The sequence below is a fragment of the Mustela putorius genome, unplaced genomic scaffold, assembly GCF_011764305.1.
Source record: "Mustela putorius furo isolate JIRA1106 unplaced genomic scaffold, ASM1176430v1.1 tig00003834_pilon_pilon_pilon, whole genome shotgun sequence".
NCBI lineage: Eukaryota > Metazoa > Chordata > Mammalia > Carnivora > Mustelidae > Mustela > Mustela putorius.
Genome location: NW_025421987.1, coordinates 40,798,090 through 40,817,473, shown reverse-complemented (window position 1 = coordinate 40,817,473; position 19,384 = coordinate 40,798,090). Strand labels below are relative to the sequence as shown.

Genomic DNA, 19,384 nt, shown 5'->3' with positions numbered 1-19,384 from the left:
TTTTACTACTTCCTGTTCAGTTACCTCAAACACTCAGATATGCTAAGCCAGAGTTGTGTAAAATGTGATATCTGAACTGTGATCCCCCCCATCCCTAGGAGTGTCCTCTTCTTCCATTCTAGTCCTTGTAGTTTCCCAGAACCTATTCCCACAAGTACTATCCTGATTGCCTGCAGGCTGTCAAGTCCCTTAGGTGTTAATTGAGAATTAAGACGTTAACTGATAAAAGGTATAACCACTTGCATTAATATTTGCATTGCAAAAAGAGTCTTAATAGGAAAATAATTAAGCTTTAAAGTTTGATTTCTTTGAGGCAATTTATCCTGCCTTGCAACCTGTCAAATCTCTACCGGCAGGCAGCCCCCGCTTTGCATCACCTAATCTGCCTGCGCCTCATGCTGGCCACATGAAATTTCAGTGTAACTCTGCAACCAAACTATTAAGAGTGTGGAAGGGGATAGCTCGGAATCCTATGCAACATGATCCAAAGACATTAAATTTCTCCTCTGTTTATAAGTTAATTTACTCTTCAAGGATCTTCCAGGGCTTGAGAAGGTCAGTAGCCATCCATCGGTCATTCTGCAAGTTCACAGTTAGTTTATCCACAGATCAAAGAAAATCTTGTAACAAAATTCATGCATTATGGAGGCAGTAAAGGCAATTTGCAATTTCTTGCCCAACTTTGCATATAATTGACCTGTTCTTGGTTACTTTCATGCTTTGAAAATCTAGGGATTGGGCCCAGCAAAACATGGTGAATTGCAGAACAGAAAGGAAAGGACAGCAGACAATTGGGAATTGGGACCCAGGCTTTGTTTAGAGTTCTAGGTAGGCCAGAAGGTAGTCAGCATTGGCTTTTGTCAGGAAGCTGGTGTTTAGCATTGGTGGGCAAAATGGAGACTAATACCAGGAAGAGAGCTGAAACTTTTAAAATATGGTATAATGGTTAAAACACTAGAGACACACAGACATCATGGCTTCGCCCTTTACTATCTATGTGATGTTGGGAAAGTTCTTCAACTTTGCTAACTTTAAACAACATCAGTTGTAAGGAAAGAGAAAAAAAAATGCCTATATAGATAAATGAACTAGTATATGTAAGCAGTTCTGTGTGACCTGAAGCGGCACCAACAAGTAGAGTTTGAGTTGTTAGCTCAGGACAGGGAATTGAGTGTCACATTCAATGCAGAATGTTGATTCTTCTGATGAGTGTTTAACTCCTCTCCTTCAGTCTCCCCCAATCTAAGAATTGGATTAATCCCTGATCATGGGCAAAGTTTAAACTTTTCAGCTAAAGTTAATTGAAGTCTCTTAAGAGAAGAAAAGGACAGTGACCCTGAATGACAGACTACTAAAATCAGATGGCTGGCTCCCATATGTAGGAATGTCCAGGAATCACCTAAGGAGTTTTATAAACACATGGATTCCTAGGCCTCTTCTGCTGGTTCTGATTCAGTAAGGCTTTGAAAAAACCCAGTGATCTACATATATAAAAAGCTCCCAGTGGGATTCCTATATAGGTAGTCCATGGGTCACACTTTGAGAAACAATGGAGTAGATGCTGACAAGAACCTGAGATAAGCTATTACTATGGCTGGACATGATATTTGCATAATTTTTCTAATGTGAAAGCAAAAGAAAAAAATACATTGATTCACGTAACTACTTTTTTCTTTTAAAAACTGTGGCAAGAGTTTAAAAATCCATCTGAGGAAATATTTTCTGCAAATATCTGATGCACGGAGGGCATTTAAAAAGAGTATTGAGTAATGTATTAGACAACATATTTGACTGAAGTTTATGAAATACATAGAAAATGTGTTCAAAAGGGTAATTTTTTATAGTCTTTATAGAAAGCCTGTGGTCTCACTTCAGTGAAGCCATTTCTAGGAAGTGCATAAATAATCATGGTCCAATTGGTTTGCTTTCTAAATACATGATCCTTGGATAGTCTCCAGAGGCTCTTAAATAAATGGATGGTAGCGTGCTGAGTAGGTATGCTGTCTCAGTCAGTTCCGGCTGCTATAACAAAGTACCATATACTGGTGCCTTACACAACAAACACTCATTTCTTACAGCTCTGGAGGCTGAGAAGTCCGAGATCAAAGCGCCAGCAGGTTCAGTATCTGGTGAGAGCTCACTTCTTGGTTCATTATGTCCTCACAGAGAAGAAGAGGCAAGAGAGCTTTCTGAAGTCCTTTCTCAAAGGGCGTGACTCCAATTCATGAGTACTCCAGCCTCATGACTTAGTCACTTCCCAAAGCCACATATCTTAATACTATCACTTTGGGAGTGGGATTTCAATACACTTTACGGTTACTGAGGGTCTTAAACAAGCATTTGACAGATCCTAGGTTAGAATCTTGTAAAGCAATTGAATCTCTGAGTAGTTATTCTGTGTGGTTGCAGTGAGATCCTTATAAGGTAGATGTGAGAAATAAGGGCGGCAGACCTTTAAAAGAGTGAAGACAAAATGACTTCAACACAAGGCTGGGAAGTTGTCAGTGATGCTTGAGTACACTTCAGCACTTGATTGAGATAGAAAGTCTGTGCTATGTGGAAAAAAGGACTGAGCCTGATATTTTTGTATGACAGGTATTTATCACGTGCTTTCTACATCCAGAAAGGTCTCCATGTGGATTCTATAAATGTTATATTTTTGAGGAAATAATTGTGTAATTTTTGCCTGTTAGCTATTGCAGGATCTAAACCACTAGCAAACCTAAAAGTTCCCAATGAGAAAGAGAGATAGCTGAGTTTTGCTTGCTGAAGGAGCATTAAAGAAGAAACAAACTAGGAAAAAGATGGGTTCTTTCCATCCACATCTCAGACCTCTTTTTCCTTTCTTGGAAGACTTACATTCATATCATTAAGGAAACCCAGCTTGGGATCATTCTCAGAATGTTCAAGTCCAAGGTCTAGAACCATAGCAGGGCACAGAGATTTGTGGGTAATGGTGCTATGTCTAGGCTAGCAGGCTATTAGTCAGTGACAGAAATACAGTAAGAAGCATCCAGTTTTGGAGGAAAGGAGACATCAACTAGATTATGATAGTCCAAGTTCATGGTTTGGCCCCACATTAGCCCCAGCTGGGTCTGGAGTGCAATCTGAGCACCAGTGACAAGGACGGAAGACTCAAACAAACTGGTGTGCAGAGTGGAGAATGGTAGGTAAGGAAAAAGTATCTGAGAGTGCATATAGGTACCCACCACCTCAGTGTCAACGCTGAGGTCCAAACCTCTCTCAATTGTGAAGAAAGAGCTTCTAAGGAAAGCTGGGCTTGCATCTCTGTACTTCAGGACAGAGGAGGCTGGCCCTGCAGGTCACGATTTCTTATTAGCAACAGTCAGACAGTTCAGAGGGTAGGGGAGAACCAACAGTGGGTGCGTGTGGTCATTAAAACTCTTTATTGTTCAGCTAATTTGAGAATTGTTTTATTTTTCTATAAGTCAACTTCCTTGCTGGTATTCCTTCTCTCATTTGGTTTTGGCATTCCTTCTATCATTTGGTAATTTTCATATTAATTCTTCTCTCCTTATGCCAGAAATAGAAAAATCTCAGAGATTGTCTTTTTCATTATGAGAAACCTACCCTGAGGAGACAGCCAAAAGGGTGAATATGTCTTTCTCCTATACTGGGATTATTAAATACAATTCCATTTTTTAAAAAACTTTTAATATAAAAGTAACATATGATTTATGTCAAAAATCCAAGCAATATAGGAGGGCATAAAATGAAAGGAGATTCCCTGACTACACATTTCTGACCCTCCCCACTCCATAATCCAGAAGATGGCCACCAATATTATGTAGACGTTGTATACGTATACAAGCCAATGTGTTTAAAAGCGTATATACAAATGTATATATTTATGTGTGACTACAACTTTTCTAACATAAACAAGATAAACCATAACTAATATCCTATAAATATATCTTAGATAGCATTGCATAAACTAAATTTTCTTAATTAAGTGAATACATGTATACAAAAAGCATGACACATGGTAAGCATTTAATAAATACGAGCTATAATAATGCAAATATTTTGTAATAATCCTTTCCTCGCTTAGTTTTATAACTTTACAACTATACAGCATTTCAGAAAAACATGGACTAGTTTTGCTTGTCTGCCATTTTCATACAAGGAGCTTTCTGCTGTATTTATTCATCTCACCTAACATTACATTTGGGAGATTATCCATATTGCCACTTACAGCTGTCATTCAGTCATTGTCTTTGTTCTATGGTATTTTATTTTATGAATGTGCAACAGTTTTTTTACTTTTTACATGGTATGGGTGTTTCCAGTGCTGCTGGGAACATCGCTGAACATGGTAGTGGAATTACTAGATGCTGTGTGTGTTCTCAGCTTTCAGAGATATTGCCACACTGTCTCCCCAAATAGTCAGACCAGCCTCCTGACTTCAAACCTTCAGTGTTGGAAGAAATGTGGCCCTTTTATATCCTTTTTATTATAAGTACACTTTTCATCTTTTCCTTTATGTATTTATTTTCTTGATGAAGGTTTTGTACTACAGAAAAATGTTTACTTTATATGTGGTTAAACTAAATCCAGTTTTTAGGGCTCCGTGTTTCATGACTTACTTAGAAGTTACTCCCCCTTCAATATTATCAAATTATTGTCTATTCTTTTCATATTCATACAGTTTAATTTTTAATTATTTGGCATGTTTGAGTTTGTTTTGGTGAATAATTTGAGGAAACTTTTTTTTTTCCCTCAACAAGGGATAGCCTATAGTTGTAGTTTCAACACCATTTAGCAACAATAAAAGAGAAAGATCATTTATTAGGTAGGTAGTTTTAACATATTGATATATAAAACTATTTTTTTAATATGGCTAATACTGGTTAGATAATAGTAAAAAAGGACCTTATTTACTAGAAATAAGAAAACATAACATAGAATAAGCATAATGTAGAATTCTCATGACTTGGGAAAAAAATTGATGGATGAATAAAAAAGACTTAAGTGTGATATTTTATTCTTGGATAGACAGAATCATGATTATAAACCTATATTTCTATAAATAAACCTAAAAATCTGATACAAACCAAATTGAAAAGCTGAATATTTATTTTTTGCTTTATTTAGAAGATAATTCTAAATTCATCTGATAAAGATATATGGAACCAATCATGAAAACTCTGAGAAATGACTATTTGTATCTTTAATTAAAATGTATGAAAAGCCATGGTAGAGGGGTTCCCAGGGTTCAGTTGGAAGAGTGTACAATTCTTGATCTGAGAGTTGTGAGTTTGAGCCCAGGTTGGACATAGAGTTTACTTTAAGAAAAAGAAAGAAAAGAAAAAAGAAAACTTATGGTACTTCAACAGGTATAATCCAACAAGTATAAAAATTCATTTTATTATCCACTCTCCCCTAACATAGATTAAAAATTTTAAAAATAAAAATAGTGGGTGACAATCCCAAGAATGGACAAAAAGAGTCAAGAAAACAAGAAAATCAAGAAATAAGCCAAAGTATATATAGGAGTAGTACTTAAAATCATTGATGAAAATATGAAATTTTTTTAAAAGATTTTTCTTTATTTATTCAACAGACAGAGATCACAAGTAGGCAGAGGCAGGAAGAGAGAAGGGGGAAGCAGGCTCTCCACTGTGCAGAGAGCCCCATGCGGAGCTCAATCCCAGGACCCTGAGATCATGACCTGAGCCGAAGGCAGAGGCTTAACCCACTGAGCCACCCAGGCGCCACTATATGAAGTTTTTTTTGTCAGAAGCTGGTTCACATATAATTTCCAAAGCCTTTTAATCCATTTCACACTCATGTGAAATAAAGTCAGGGCCTTCCAGAATTCTTTCATTGTATTTATCCCTGATGAGAATGTAGTTCCATATGAGTTATGGAATGATATCTTTCTTCTACTTCCTATTTCTTTTTTTTTTAATTATTTTTATTAACATACACTGTATTATTAGCCCCAGGGGTACAGGTCTGTGAATCATCGGTCTTACACATTTCAAAGCACTCACCATAGCACATACCTTCCCCAATGTCCATAACCCAACCACCCTCTCCATACTCCCCTCCCCGCAGGCAACCCTCAGTCTGTTTTGTGAGATTAAGAGTCTCTTATGGTTTGTCTCCCTCCTGATGCCATCTTGTTTCATTTTTTCCCTCCCTACTCCCCACAACACCCCCCCTCGCCCTGTCTCTCAAATTCCTCATATCAGAGAGATCATGTGATAATTTCTACTTCCTAGTTTTTATAATTACGGTTTTTAATTGTACTTCAGAAGCCACACACTGTTTTTCAGACCACACCCCACTTGCATATATGTTTTTAAGTATTTAAGTCTTTAAGACTAAACATTTATATTTTGAATTATTAATCTTATTTAGCATTTGGAGGCATCATCTCTCTCCCCTATACCCCCTAGATGGTTAGTTTCTTATTTTTGTCGACAGTTATCTTCCTCAGTTTATAAAGACCTCCGAAAACAAATGAATAAAGAAATGAAGTGCAAAAATATAAGTGGTTTTATTCTCCATTTATATCCAGTTGTTTTGAAAAGATTCAAACTCAACAGGTATAAAAACTATATTTTATTACCTATTCCCCCCAACTTAAAATGTCATCCAGTCCACAAATCAGTCCAACCAAGAAATTCCGGGTCATCCCTTTTCTTCAGTCGCCCCTTTAATTAAGGGGACTTTGTGAAAGTAGCGCCTTCCCATCCGGCTTGGCCAGTATGCTGGGCTTTCTGCATTTCATCTCTCTAAACCTCTGTGGTGGCCTTTCTCTCTGCCTTTGTTTTTATTTAAAAAGAAGTGGAGGAAACATCCTCATGCAGTGCTTTTTAAATGAAGTGACTTGTCAAGTCGTAGACTGTGGCAGTAATCTGAAAGGCAGTAAATTCAGCGACCCTCACTTGCACTGACAGCCTGTCACGCGCTTGAAACATAAATAGCAGTGGAGACAAATCGCTGCTGTTTTCCTATTAAGCTTTGGCCCACTAGCCTCGTAGCGGTCCAGGAGCGCACGGGCCCGGCCTGCGAGAGCCACCACTGCTTTCCGGAGCAGGCGCGCCTCGCCCCTGCTCCACCTCCACGCCGCCAGGGCTCCCAACACCGCAGCTGGGCCCCTCACTCCTGCTGCAATCCATCTGCTTCGCAGAAAGGCCAAAAAACCCGGGGCCAGGACTGAGGGGTGCTGGTACACACAGGGCTGCCACCCAAGCCGACTGTCGAAGGGGGTGATTCCTAGTTCCTACGCTTTGGGCTGAAAGCAAGAAGCGAATTGCCAGACTCCTCAGGGTTATTTGTGTGGGGCCCAGAGCTGCCGCCCTGTGTTAAATGGGAACATTGTAAGAACATCAATTCAGTTCATGCTTAAACCATTTCCTTTTCTGACCTACCCCCAGTCCCTTACACCATTTTTCTCTTCATTACTTATTTATTGACTTTAAGCAAGCACAATTCTCGAAATTGGATCGAACAGCTCATTCAGCAGCGAGGCTAGCCGGAGCAGTGAGGCGAGGATTTGGGGGTGAGCCCAAATGAGGTCACTGCAACGTGGGGGCCTAGAAGGAAAGGGCAGAGGGCCAGATGGGGTTATTGCCTGCCTTGTTTTAATTACCTTTCAAAGGCTTCTGTGGCGGCCACAAAAACTACGCCTAGCCACCTCTCTGCAGTGCAATTGTCCTGCTGAGTTTAGGGCATTCACTTACAAAAGGCCAGTTCATTTATGTGACTCCTGAAAACAGCAACCGCTGTTCCCCATCTCTGGATAGCTCGTCCTCAGCTGGGGCAGACGTGCTAATGTCAGGTCACATGACACCCGGCTGGCTCTGATGGCGGTGGTGAGAGATCTTGGTTGTTGCTGCCTCTGACCACCAATTCTAATCTCTACGTCACCCCCTTGGGATGAAATCATCCAGAAAACAGAAACCTGCTGGCATTTTTATTTTTATTTTATTCCAAGGGACTAGTGTTGTTTTGTTTTGTTTCTTTCCAGTTTTACCTCCTTGCCTCTCCTTCCCCAGACCCTTAGGAAAATAAAAATGAAGACAGTGAGTCCCAGTTTTTTATGACATCATGCTATGTCATACAAATGTGCAGTCTCTCCTACAGTGGTCTGAATTCCCACTGATGTATAAGTACACATTTATTCTATGTGTAGCCCCAGTCTCTTAGGAACTCTGTGTTTCTGGGTGCCTGAAAAATGTATTCTCCAGGATGTTCCAAGAAAACCTGGTACCAATCAGGTGAAGAATGGAACTCATTATCTCCACTGGAGATTAAGCTCTCCTTCCTAATTTCCCCAAGTGGTGCCAATTGCATTCAAACCCAGGTAGTCCTTAGCGTTCAACATACACGCCGCATTAGAATACAGTTCATACTGAAGAAAATCCAAATGGGCTACAGGAGGCCCCGGACAAATGAAAGTCCAAATGTGGCCCACATTCCCTTCTTCTGCGCTCACAGACATTGTCACTCTTTCCCACTGAGCCCAGACGCTGCCTCGGATTGCTTCTCAATGTCATCCTCCCAGCAGCCACTGCCAATTAGTCAGGATTGATGATGACTATCTGACATCCTTGGGGAACCAGCCCCACTTTCAACAGCAGTTCACAGGGCAGCTTAGCACAATACAATGTAGGATTTAGCACCAGGTAGCTGGTACTGAATGTAAGTGGTATTGATATTAAAAAGACTTCATTTTTTTTTAAAGAGTATTTATTTATTTATTTATTCAGAGAGAGAGAGAGAGAGAGAGCTGGACCAGGGGGAGGCGCTGAGGGAGAGGGAGAAAAAGAAACTGAGGTAGAACTCAATCTCCTTACCCTGAGATAGTGACCTGAGCCAAATCAAAAGTCAGATGCTTAACCCACCCAGGTGCCCAAAAGGACTTTAGACAAATAGAATGTCCATGGGGCTCCATGCTTATACACTGAAATGAAATGTAAGAAAGAAGAAATGAAATCTATCATTCCTCCAGAAATGAAAGAAAGGAGGAGTGGGGGAGGTAGAGAAGCAAGGAAAGAAGGGAGGAGGGAAGAGGGAAGGAGAGAGAGAAGAGGGAAGAAGAGAGAGAAGAGGGAAGGAGAGAGAGAAGAGGGAAGGAGAGAGAGAAGAGGGAAGGAAGGAAGGAAAAAAGGCAGGAGGGAAGGAGGAGAAAAGGAAGGGGGAAGGAAGGAAAAAAAGAATGATTAAAAAATACCATTTTACTCTGTATCTTGTGGATTCTGGAAGGCTCCATTGTACCTTGAGATATGGTGATACCAAACACTGTCAATCCAGAGTCTTCACACCACCGTTCACATCACGCTGCTCATTTCTCCTGCATGGAAAACTCTGTTTCAAGCAGGCTCACCAGGTTGCCACACCCTTTCACAATTTGCCAGCTCTGATTTTCTGCACGTGTGTTTTTCAACTTCCGGAAAACTCACTCCTCCCAGTAAGTCTTTCCTAATATGGAAGTCCCTTCTGTACTGTCCCTGTAGCTCCTTTGTGGCCTGTTGGCTTGTGTGTGCACCCGTGGCTTCGATGGGGCCCTGTATGTAAGCAGGTGGTGCTAAACTTCTAAATTATCAGGGTTTTTTTCCTCATTTATTGCTTCATTAGATTCTTTTAATAAGGAAGTTAAGTGGACAAACCTTATAAAAACTGAAGGCTGTCTTTTCTTTGTTTTTTAAGATTTTATTTATTTATTTGACAGACAGAGATCACAGGTAGGCAGAGAGGCAGGCAGAGAGAGAAAGCAGGGAAGCAGGCTCCCCTCTGAGCAGAGAGCCCGATATGGGGCTCGATCCCAGGACCCTGAGATCATGACATGAACCAAAGGCAGAGGCTTAACCCACTGAGCCACCCCTGAAGGCTGTCTTTTACTTTCTTCATCTAGAACTGAGCTGTATGGCTTTGGAAATGCCCTGTTATCCATTCTCAAACTCCCATTTTATACTCAGTAGACAGAAACAGAGCAGATTCTGAGAGCTGAGAGACCAGCTAACGACAGCATCTCACGGCTCTGTAATGATAAAAGCAGACATGACTCATTAGGAACCTGAGCTCCAGAAGCCCACAGACTGGTTCAAACCTCAGCTCTCTTTAATAACATTGTATATTGGGGCAAGTTCTTTAGAGCCTTCTCTAAACCTGGATTCCCTTGTTTCCTCATCGGTAAGCACTGGAACACAGTATTGTGAATTAAATGAGATAATATCTGAGCCACCTAGCCCTGTGCCTCGTAAATGTTTATTAAGTGCTAGCTCTGTCGACAGTCACTCTGCAATATTTCTGGAGCACCCCAGCATCCAACGTTGTGCTGCATACCCTGCTGGGAGGGGTACAATGATGAGCAAAACCAGATGTGGACCCTACAATGGAAGATTTGCTATTATCAATACAATTCCCCTCATAAAAAAAAAAAATGGAACATAGGGAATCCTAATTTCAAGCCTAGCATTTAGAAGGGCAGAACAGTTTCTAAAAACTGACACGAAATAGGAGGTAATGGTTAAGTAGGAGTACAATTACACAATGTCACGCCCCAGGAATAAAAATGATGTGTAGATGGTGGCTTCCGGTTGGATGCTGAGCTCAAACTGTCAACTAGCTGGTTTTTTTGAATGTGAAAGCAAAAAATGCAATCCATAATGAATTGGGTCTCTCTGGATGCCAAGAAAAAATAATGCCAGGGCGTTCTTCTTCATTTGGCTCACACTCATTCATAGAGCCAAAGCCAGTTGTGAATCTTTCCTGGCATTGTGCTTGCCTCTGGTTTCTGGGTACTAACTACACCCTTTGGGGCTGCCGAAGGCATGGGGCCAATCTGCATAATCCACACCCTGTTGTGTCTTCCTATTCAAAGGGGGAACATTTCTACAGCAGGGCAACCAACCCCTTCCCTTCCATGTAGCTCAAATATCTCAATAGTCAAATACCTCGTTCTCTAGAGAGCTGTCTCTTTCATTGCCTCCAACTCTTCCTTAAAATCATCCCTATTGGGGGTGCCTGGGTGGCTCAGTGGGTTAAAGCCTCTGCCTTGGGCTCAGGTCGTGATCCCAGGGTCCTGGGATCTGCTCCGCAGGAAGCCTGCTTCCCCCTCTCTCTCTGCCTGCCTCTCTGCCTACTTGTGATCTCTGTCTGACTTGTGATCTCTGTCTGTGAAATAAATAAATAAAATATTTTTAAAAAATCATCTCTATTGTATCATCATTGTATGTCTTCAATGCAGTGCTCCTCCCGGTGTCCCCTTATTCTCTTATGATTGCTGCTTCTGACGAGTGTGTCTGCCCCCACCCCTGTCTTCTTAAAGTCATGGATCATTTACCAGCCCCCTCAATCCTCCCATGATGGGTGGTGAGAGGTGGGGATGAGAAGCTGTTTCAACCTTTGGTCAGAAACACTGTCAAATGCTAAAGGATCTCTCAGCTGGGTTGTGAAGCTGAGAAACAAAACTTCAAAGGGTCTAGAGGGAGACATGGCTGGAAATACAAACAGAACCCCATCGAAGGCATATTTCTTTTTAGATTTCTTGTGGGTTTTTTTTTTCCTCCCTTCCATTTTTTTAGCATGTTTGTATAGAACGTGATGTGCAAAAAAAAAAAAAAAAAAAAAAAAAAAGGGGGAAGGAAGCAAAGACAGGAACATGTGAGTATGTCCTTAGGAAAAAAAAAAAAAAAAGACATGAAACGTATTGTAAGAACAGAAACTTGTTACAGCATTTGAAGTTAGCACAGAAAACTTCAAATGGCATCACTGATTTGCAATCCTTTTTTCTTTTATTTTTAGAGGTAGAAGTTCATAGCTTGCTTTTGCTCGCCCTGTTCACTCTTCTTTCCAATCACAGGCCCACGCAAACACACACATTCGAGCACACATGTACCTTACAATACAAGCTCCATTCCTTTGCTTTTCATTAATCTGTATGTGTGTTTGTGTTAAAGCTAATCTGTTCACATCTACTTGTAAATACTCAAATTTAGGAGAGTAAAGAGAATGTCAATCCCATTTCTTTCTGTGGAAGAATGATCTGCAGAGATGTTGTGCTAAGATTTCTCAGAAGAGGGAGGAAAAATGATTTCTCCCTTTCCTAGCATGAATCTTTGAATTTCAAAGATTCATTTATGACTTTTTGCAAGTCATAAAATGCTCAAATTTTAGCAGGTTTTCTAAAGGCCATTTCCCATACCTCAAATAAAGATAAAGAAAGATGTCATGATGACTATTAGGATAGTAGTCTTTTTCTGTTTTGTTTTGTTTTTATCTCAAATAGGGCACTTTGTTGTCCTCTCTGGGGAATTGTCAAGAATAGGCCTGTTCTGTTTAATAAGCAAATTTTTGGGTATTAGTGAATTTGCATGCTATTTCCTAAAAGTTCAAGTGAATGGTTAAATGTGAATAAATTGTTATTTGTCCGCATGCACGTGTATCTGTGGGAAGGGGAAGGTGGGGTGGGGAGAGAGGGAGGGAAGAGAGAAAGGGAGAAGCAGGAAAGCAGTGCCAGGGAAATGTATTTCATTTCAAGTGGCCGCGTGCTTCCAAATGCCTGGTTGACCTTGGAAATCTGCATCAATCAACGTTTTGGATGTGAACTCCCCAAGTTTCACCAAAGCACAATATTCCGAAACTGCTAAGACGCTGGCACCTGGCATACTTTAATTGGCGTGATTCCTGGCTGATTTGCTTCTACATTAGGGAACACAGAAGAGAACACTTTCCTCTCGCCGTTAGCTCTAGGCCCTTCTTTCTGACTTATGAAGAAATATTAAAAGAACTAATATGTACAATTTGAGTAAACAGTGACTACGAGGGGATATGCTAATTATGTGCAGGAGTTTGAAAGGCGCACCCACCGAGGAGGACGAGCCGTTATTTAGCCCGGTAGCTGAAAATTGCCAGGAGACACAAAAGCACATTAAGCAGAGGGAGATTTAAACTAAACGTCAGATCCCAGAATAAATACAACACTCGACGACGTGAGCAGGCTTGTGGAAATAGGTTGAGATGTTTAAAATACCAAAATATTGAAATTTGCATTTCAAGTAAACATTTATGCCAGGGCAGAAAATAACAGGAACAAGAGAAGAGCCCACGTTGTAGCCAGAGGGCTGTGTTCAGCTGGAGAACTTTGCAAGAGGTCAAGTGTCACGCTCTGACCCGAAAGCCTTCTTGAGGTTGAGAGTAGAGGGAAATGGCAGCAGGACCCTTGGGTTGAGAGCAGCTAGTCAGAGCGAACTGAAAGAAAGGAGGGGGAAGTGCCCTGAGGGGGACAGATATGGTTGGGGGCGGGGGTAAAGGGAAAGGAACAAGAGGATCTGAGCCCATTTTAGAATTCTGACTCAAGGGGCGCCTGGGTGGCTCAGTGGATTAAGCCTCTGCCTTCTGCTCAGGTCATGATCTCAGGGTCCTGGGAGGTCATGGTCTCAAGGTCCTGGGATAGAGCCCTGCATCGGGCTCTCTGCTCAGCAGGGAGCCTGCTTCCCCCTCTCTCTCTGCCTGCGTCTCTGCCTACTTGTGATCTTTCTTTCTGTCAAATAAATAATAAAATCTTTAAAACAAAACAACAACAAAAAAAAGAGTTCTGACTCAAGGTGAACAACATGTACTCCATCCTTTGAACAAAAACTTGCACTTGATCAGATAAAAGGTGTGTCATGGTGACTGTTTCCACTCAAGGGCTCTGTTGGTATTGCCACACTTTTTTTTTTTTAAGATTTTATTTATTTATTTGAGAGAGAGCACAAGCAGGGAGCAGGGGTAAAGGGAGAAGCAGGCTCCACTGAGCAGGGAGCCCAATGCCGGACTCAATCCCAGGACCCTGGGATCATGACCTAAGCTGAAGGTAGATGCATAAGTGACTGAGACACCCAGGTTCCCTCGCCACACCCTTTTGTGAAATAACTACACACAGCAAATACACCTTCAGGGCACAGCCAGAGATGCCCTGTGTAGCTTTTCAACAGCAGAGGACTCGGCACACTCTTTCTTCCCCAGTGAAAACGTGCTCTGTGAGGATCATCGAAAGGAGTGGGACTGATACACCAGCTTCTCTTAGAGAATTACCGAGCCACCTTTCAATACTTCATTCTCTTGAGTTATATGATGTCTTGAATCTGACTCTAGTTTCTATTTGTGTCTCTTAATTTAGTTCAGCTAACTCAACAAACTAATCTGTGCCAAACCCTGTGCAACAGAAAAGCTCCCATTTCCTCTCAGATCACTGTGGCTTAATAAGAAATGCTCAAGGGAAGTAGGACAGATAATGTGTTGTGGGCCAAGTCCCTGCGGGTGTAAGAAAAATAGACCATCAAGAAGTGCCATGGGATTCTGGATGGCTCAGTCGGTTAAGCGTGGAACTTTTGATTTCAACTTAGGTCATGATCTCAGGGTTCTGGGATGGAGCCCAAAGTCGGGATCTGTGCTGGGTGTAGAGCCTGCTTAAGAGTCTCTCTCGCCCTTTCCCTCTGCCCCTCCCCATGCTCCTGCTCTCTCTCAAGAGTAGGAATAATAATAACAACAACAACATTAAAAAGAAGTGCCAGGAAGAATAAGAGTTTCAACTGAAGGACTGAAGGATCCAAAAGACAAAGGAAGAATGACAAGAAAGGCCCAGAGGTGTTGTTTAATACTTTAAATTCTTATCAATGGATGGAGGAAGACCATCTATCTTCTCTTACCTGTATTTTGTTTGTACACTGAGACTCCCCAGTCTACTGAAACAGCTCTGAACATGTGTGCTGGGGAACAAGGGAGCAAGAGAAGCAAAATGATCTTCCCGCCTTATGGATGGGGCACGTAAGAGAAACTCCCCTTTGTCTTTCAGTGGTATTGGGGGAGATTTTTCCTGGACATGTGGAATTAAAAACTCATCCCATGACGCTCTGTTTTATTATCAGCTTACCAGAAAAAGCGGGATTATTAATACCTATATTAGCGTGTAAGAATCCCAGGTCCAAAAACCCAATAAACGCCACTTTATTTTCTCTAGTTCATCTGAGTGTGTACCCTCATAGGTTTATCATCTTCCCAAACTGCCTTAATTCATACTGCCAAGAGTCATCCTCCCTCTCCTGGAACAGGTTCATATTCTTTAGAAATTCTAAATGCAAGGTAGGGATTCACTACCCACCATTTCTAGGTATGTTATGTGAGTCAAAAAGAATTCAGCATTGTTGACCATCTCTAAGAAGACTGCATTGGTTCTCTCTTTCACTGACATCTCAGGACCTACCCAGGAATGAGGTTGATGGGTGTGGGGTCCCAGCAAGGCAGAAATCCTACACCATTCAGATATCATTCTGAACCCTTCTTCTTCTTCTTCTTCTTCTTCTTCTTTTTAAGATTTTTTTTTTTTATTAAGAGGGAAAGTACACAAACAGGGGGAGGGGTGACAGAGGGGCAGGGGGGGGCTCAGCATGGAACCTGCTGTGGGCTCCATCTCACGACCCTGAGATCAAGACTGCGCAGAAACCAAGAGTCAAGCACTTAGCTAACTGAGCCACTTAACTAACTGAACCGAACTAACTAACTAGCTAACTAACAGAACCAGACTAACCAACTAATAGACACTTTACTAACTGAACCAAACTCTTATTTTATTACAATCCACCATTATTATTAAAATCAGTAATGTTGTCTTACTATCAATTCCACCTCTGCTCTCCAGATTTTTTTAAAGATTTTATTTATTTATTTTCGCAAGAGAGAGAGAGAGAGGGCACACAATGGGGGGAGGCAAGAGAGAGAAGCAGGTTCCCCACTGAACAGGGAACCTGATTTGATTCAGGACTCAATCCCAGGACCCTGAGACCATGACCTGAGCCAAAGGCAGACACTTAACCCAGTGAGCCACCCAGGCGCCCATGCACTCCAGATTTTTTAATGAGTTTACACCTATTTTGGCCTGGAGTTGTCAACATTGCCATTTGTCTTCACGGTATTTGCATTTAGCCATAAGATTCTAGCATCAATTAGTTGACACAGCTCTCCATCCACAGCTGCAAGTATGCAGGAAAGAATTTTTTTTTTCCTTTAAGCCCAAATTCTTCCCAGCTCATCCAATACAGTGGACTAGTACACTTCCTAAGATTTCTGTTTTCTTTCCTACTGCATTTTCCTTCTATGATATGTGAAGTCAGGTCTGGCTGCTTCCCTGAATGTAGAGAAGAAAACAGGTGAAAACACAGACAGAGGAAAAAAATTAATCTTTGATAGATAATAGGCAGCTATTTCCTTAATAGACTTATTCTTAAGCATTTTCAGTAGAAACATGTGTTAGATAATGTGCAGGACTCGAGTACCAGATAATTCTATATAACTACTGCCTTTTATTGTTAGGATCGTATAGTTTCCTCAACACTAGTGATAATGACAACTGACAGGATACTTGAAGCTTGGAACAGTCCTGACAGTTGTGTTATAGGATGTTATCAAAGAGGCCCTGTGTTCTATTGGGATCCTAGTTAACAGGCTTGGCTGACATATTTAGACAGTGAATATGTCTCTGTGCTAGCTGTCTGCTATGTTGATTTGGCCATTGGGGAATTTCCAGAAAAGGAAAACAGCTTGTGGCATTTGAGTCAAGCTATTAATTGGTACCATTTAGTGTGGGATGACCAAGAGCAAGATTTCTTCACGGGACAGGACTGTGTCGTTTTGCACCCTTCCCAGCTGCTTTAGCCTAACCCAACAACAATGGGGTTTTGTAATTTGGTGTAAACAGGGTTCAGTTTAGCTGGAGTTAAAGTCAGGAGGCCTTTCTGGCCAAGCTCCTCCCCTGATCAGTCCCCCTTCCCCTTTCACCTTCTTTTCCCTTGGTTCCTTTTCCTCTCTTCCCACTTCCTATTCCTTCTCTTCCTACCCCCACCCCTCTCCAAGAAGAAAGTTTTTTAGTCAATTATACTCCACCGGAGGGGAATTAAACAAGCCTGCCTGCCTTGAAATTCCATGACTAAATTCATTACTAAATGGACACATCCAACTTCATGGAACTTTCCAAAAAGGACCTCCAGAGCCCTAATACCAACTGATGAAGCCAGGGATACTGAGCTCCCTACCACAGTCGGTCACAAAGCACAGCATCAGCAGCACCTCCTTGTGGATCTGGATCCTGGCCTGAATGAAAGTCTCAGTGACGAAGTAGTTTGACACCGAGCACGGAAACCATAGCTGCAAGACGGGGTCTTGAACATGACCTTTGTAAACAGAATTCCACATAATCTGAGGGAGAAGACTGAGTTTCTCAAAAGGAAACCACTTTTCCTAACAACAACTTTGGTCAGAAGTGTGCTTTGCCACATGGTGTATTTAATAGCATGGTGTATTTAATAGAGCTTTGACAGTAGCCCCTCTGAACCATTACAACTCTGTGTCCAATTCCCACATGTTCTGAGCCCTTAGCCAGTGACTAATGGGTGTAGATGCATAAACACTTCAGCTTCTTGAACACTCAGTCAGGACAAGTTTGAGTGGGATATGTGCACTCCCCAGACCTCCCTGATGGATTAAACCAAGTTACTCTCTGAGGGATGTGACCTGCACCCTCTCTTGGCTTCTTCCTCTTCCAGGTCCCATTTTTCCACTCCCCTCATGGGTTTTCCCGAGAATGTTCCTTCTGTGATCACATTCACGTGACTTTTTGTCTTGGGGTCTGCTTCTGTGGGACCTGACCTCAGACAAGCTCATTGTCAAATTATTAAAAAGTCATGGGCATTTACTGCTTCTGTAAAGAAAACATAGGTGTCCTATTGCATATTTGAAACTTAAAAAACAACCATGCAAATCTCTGTTTTTCAGGGAGAGAGTTTGAAGGAGAAGAAGAATATCTGGAAATTCTTGGCATCACCAGGGAGCAGTCGGGCAAATATGAGTGCAAAGCTGCCAACGAAGTCTCCTCGGCGGATGTCAGACAAGTGAAGGTCACCGTGAACTGTGAGTATGGCAAAAGCCAGCAGGTGCTGTGTGCCCAGGGCCCACCTCCACCACAGGCAAGCTCTAAAGATCCCATTAGCAAAGGAACATTGCATTTCAAGCAGATGCTCCTCGGGTCAGGGATGCACATTTATACATTGGACACATCCAAGGACAGGACTTGGCCCTTGAATGAGAGAAATCAACTCTACCAACTCTAAATATAAACCATAATGCATTTAACAATGCAATCTGTCTTTTACTGGGACAACAGAATTAAGAAAACATGATCAGACAGCCCTAGCATTTCTGGCAATCACTATTTTGGTCTTTGTGGAGAACAAGGTCACACCACTTTGGAAAAAGAAACAATTCAATTCTGCTTCAACTGGAATTTCTCTTATTGCATTGTTTATCAGAATGCAATAACCCTTCCTCTGCTATTTAACTAATCGGCCTTGAGAACAAATTTAAGTCACTGTGGTCAGGTATCCGATGTCCCTGACGGCTACAAGGGATACCTGATAAATTAGTTTGGTTATCTATTTGTCCCAAAGTATGGGCATTAGAGACGAAGATTTCACTAAGATGCATAGGTAATGGGCATACTTTGAACTTCCCAGATGAAAGGATCCTTAGATGTAGTTCAAAAAGACAGGGGGCGGGGGCGGATCCATATGATGTATGTCACCCAGCAAAGGAATAAAGAGAATTCGTTTACCCTGTTCAGTTCGGAGTGACTTTTCACATCATTCAAATTCAAGTTCCCTCATCACACAATCATGGTTAGTGACAGGGACAAAGGAACATCCTTATAGTTCCTATGCATTTGGTGCACACACACAGACATACACACATACCCTACACACCCATACATACATCTGCACATATAACACACATACATGCATGTATATAGGCACACAAAGACACATGCACAAACACATTAACCCATGTTTGAAAATATAGTTTAGACCATGATGAGTTACTTTCCATTATTTTAAGCCCTCCGTGAAGTCACCTATATACCAGTGATTCTATATAAATTCACTGTCATGGTAGATAGAATTGACTCCATTTTAGGGTTTAAGACTCTGAAGCCCAAGGAAGTAAAATTGACTTTCCAATGTGGAAGCAAGTATAAGAAAGTGGATTCAGATTCTGGCCCATTTGATTCTAAAGCCAGTATTCTCAGGAGGAAGAGGAAGAGAAGGCATTTTCAATTCTTAGTGCCTACGATGTGCAGCACTGGACTAATGGAATTGTATTTAATTTTTACATGAGATGCATTGGTTATCTCATGGTTATCAACGCATGAGATAAACATCATCAGTTCGACTTTATGAATTTGGAAACTGAGGCATAGAGAGCTGAGGAAACCTGCCTAAAGTGACCTGGTCTATGCCAGGCTGCTCCATTCTCATTGCCCTGCTTTAACCTTGCAGCCTTCTGAGACAGTGAAATCTTCTTCACCCCACCCCTAGAA

General features: G+C 41.5%; 1 protein-coding gene across 3 annotated transcripts in view; it reads left to right on the top strand.

The window, feature by feature from the left end:
- LOC101685818 (limbic system associated membrane protein) overlaps window positions 1-19,384 on the top strand; it is a 663,791-nt gene that overhangs the window by 595,671 nt on the left and 48,736 nt on the right. For all 3 annotated transcript variants that reach the window (XM_004761392.3, XM_004761393.3, XM_004761394.3), the window contains exon 4: window positions 17,788-17,922. In XM_004761392.3, the coding sequence (XP_004761449.1) occupies window positions 17,788-17,922 (135 nt within the window). The remainder of the gene's footprint in view (window positions 1-17,787; window positions 17,923-19,384) is intronic.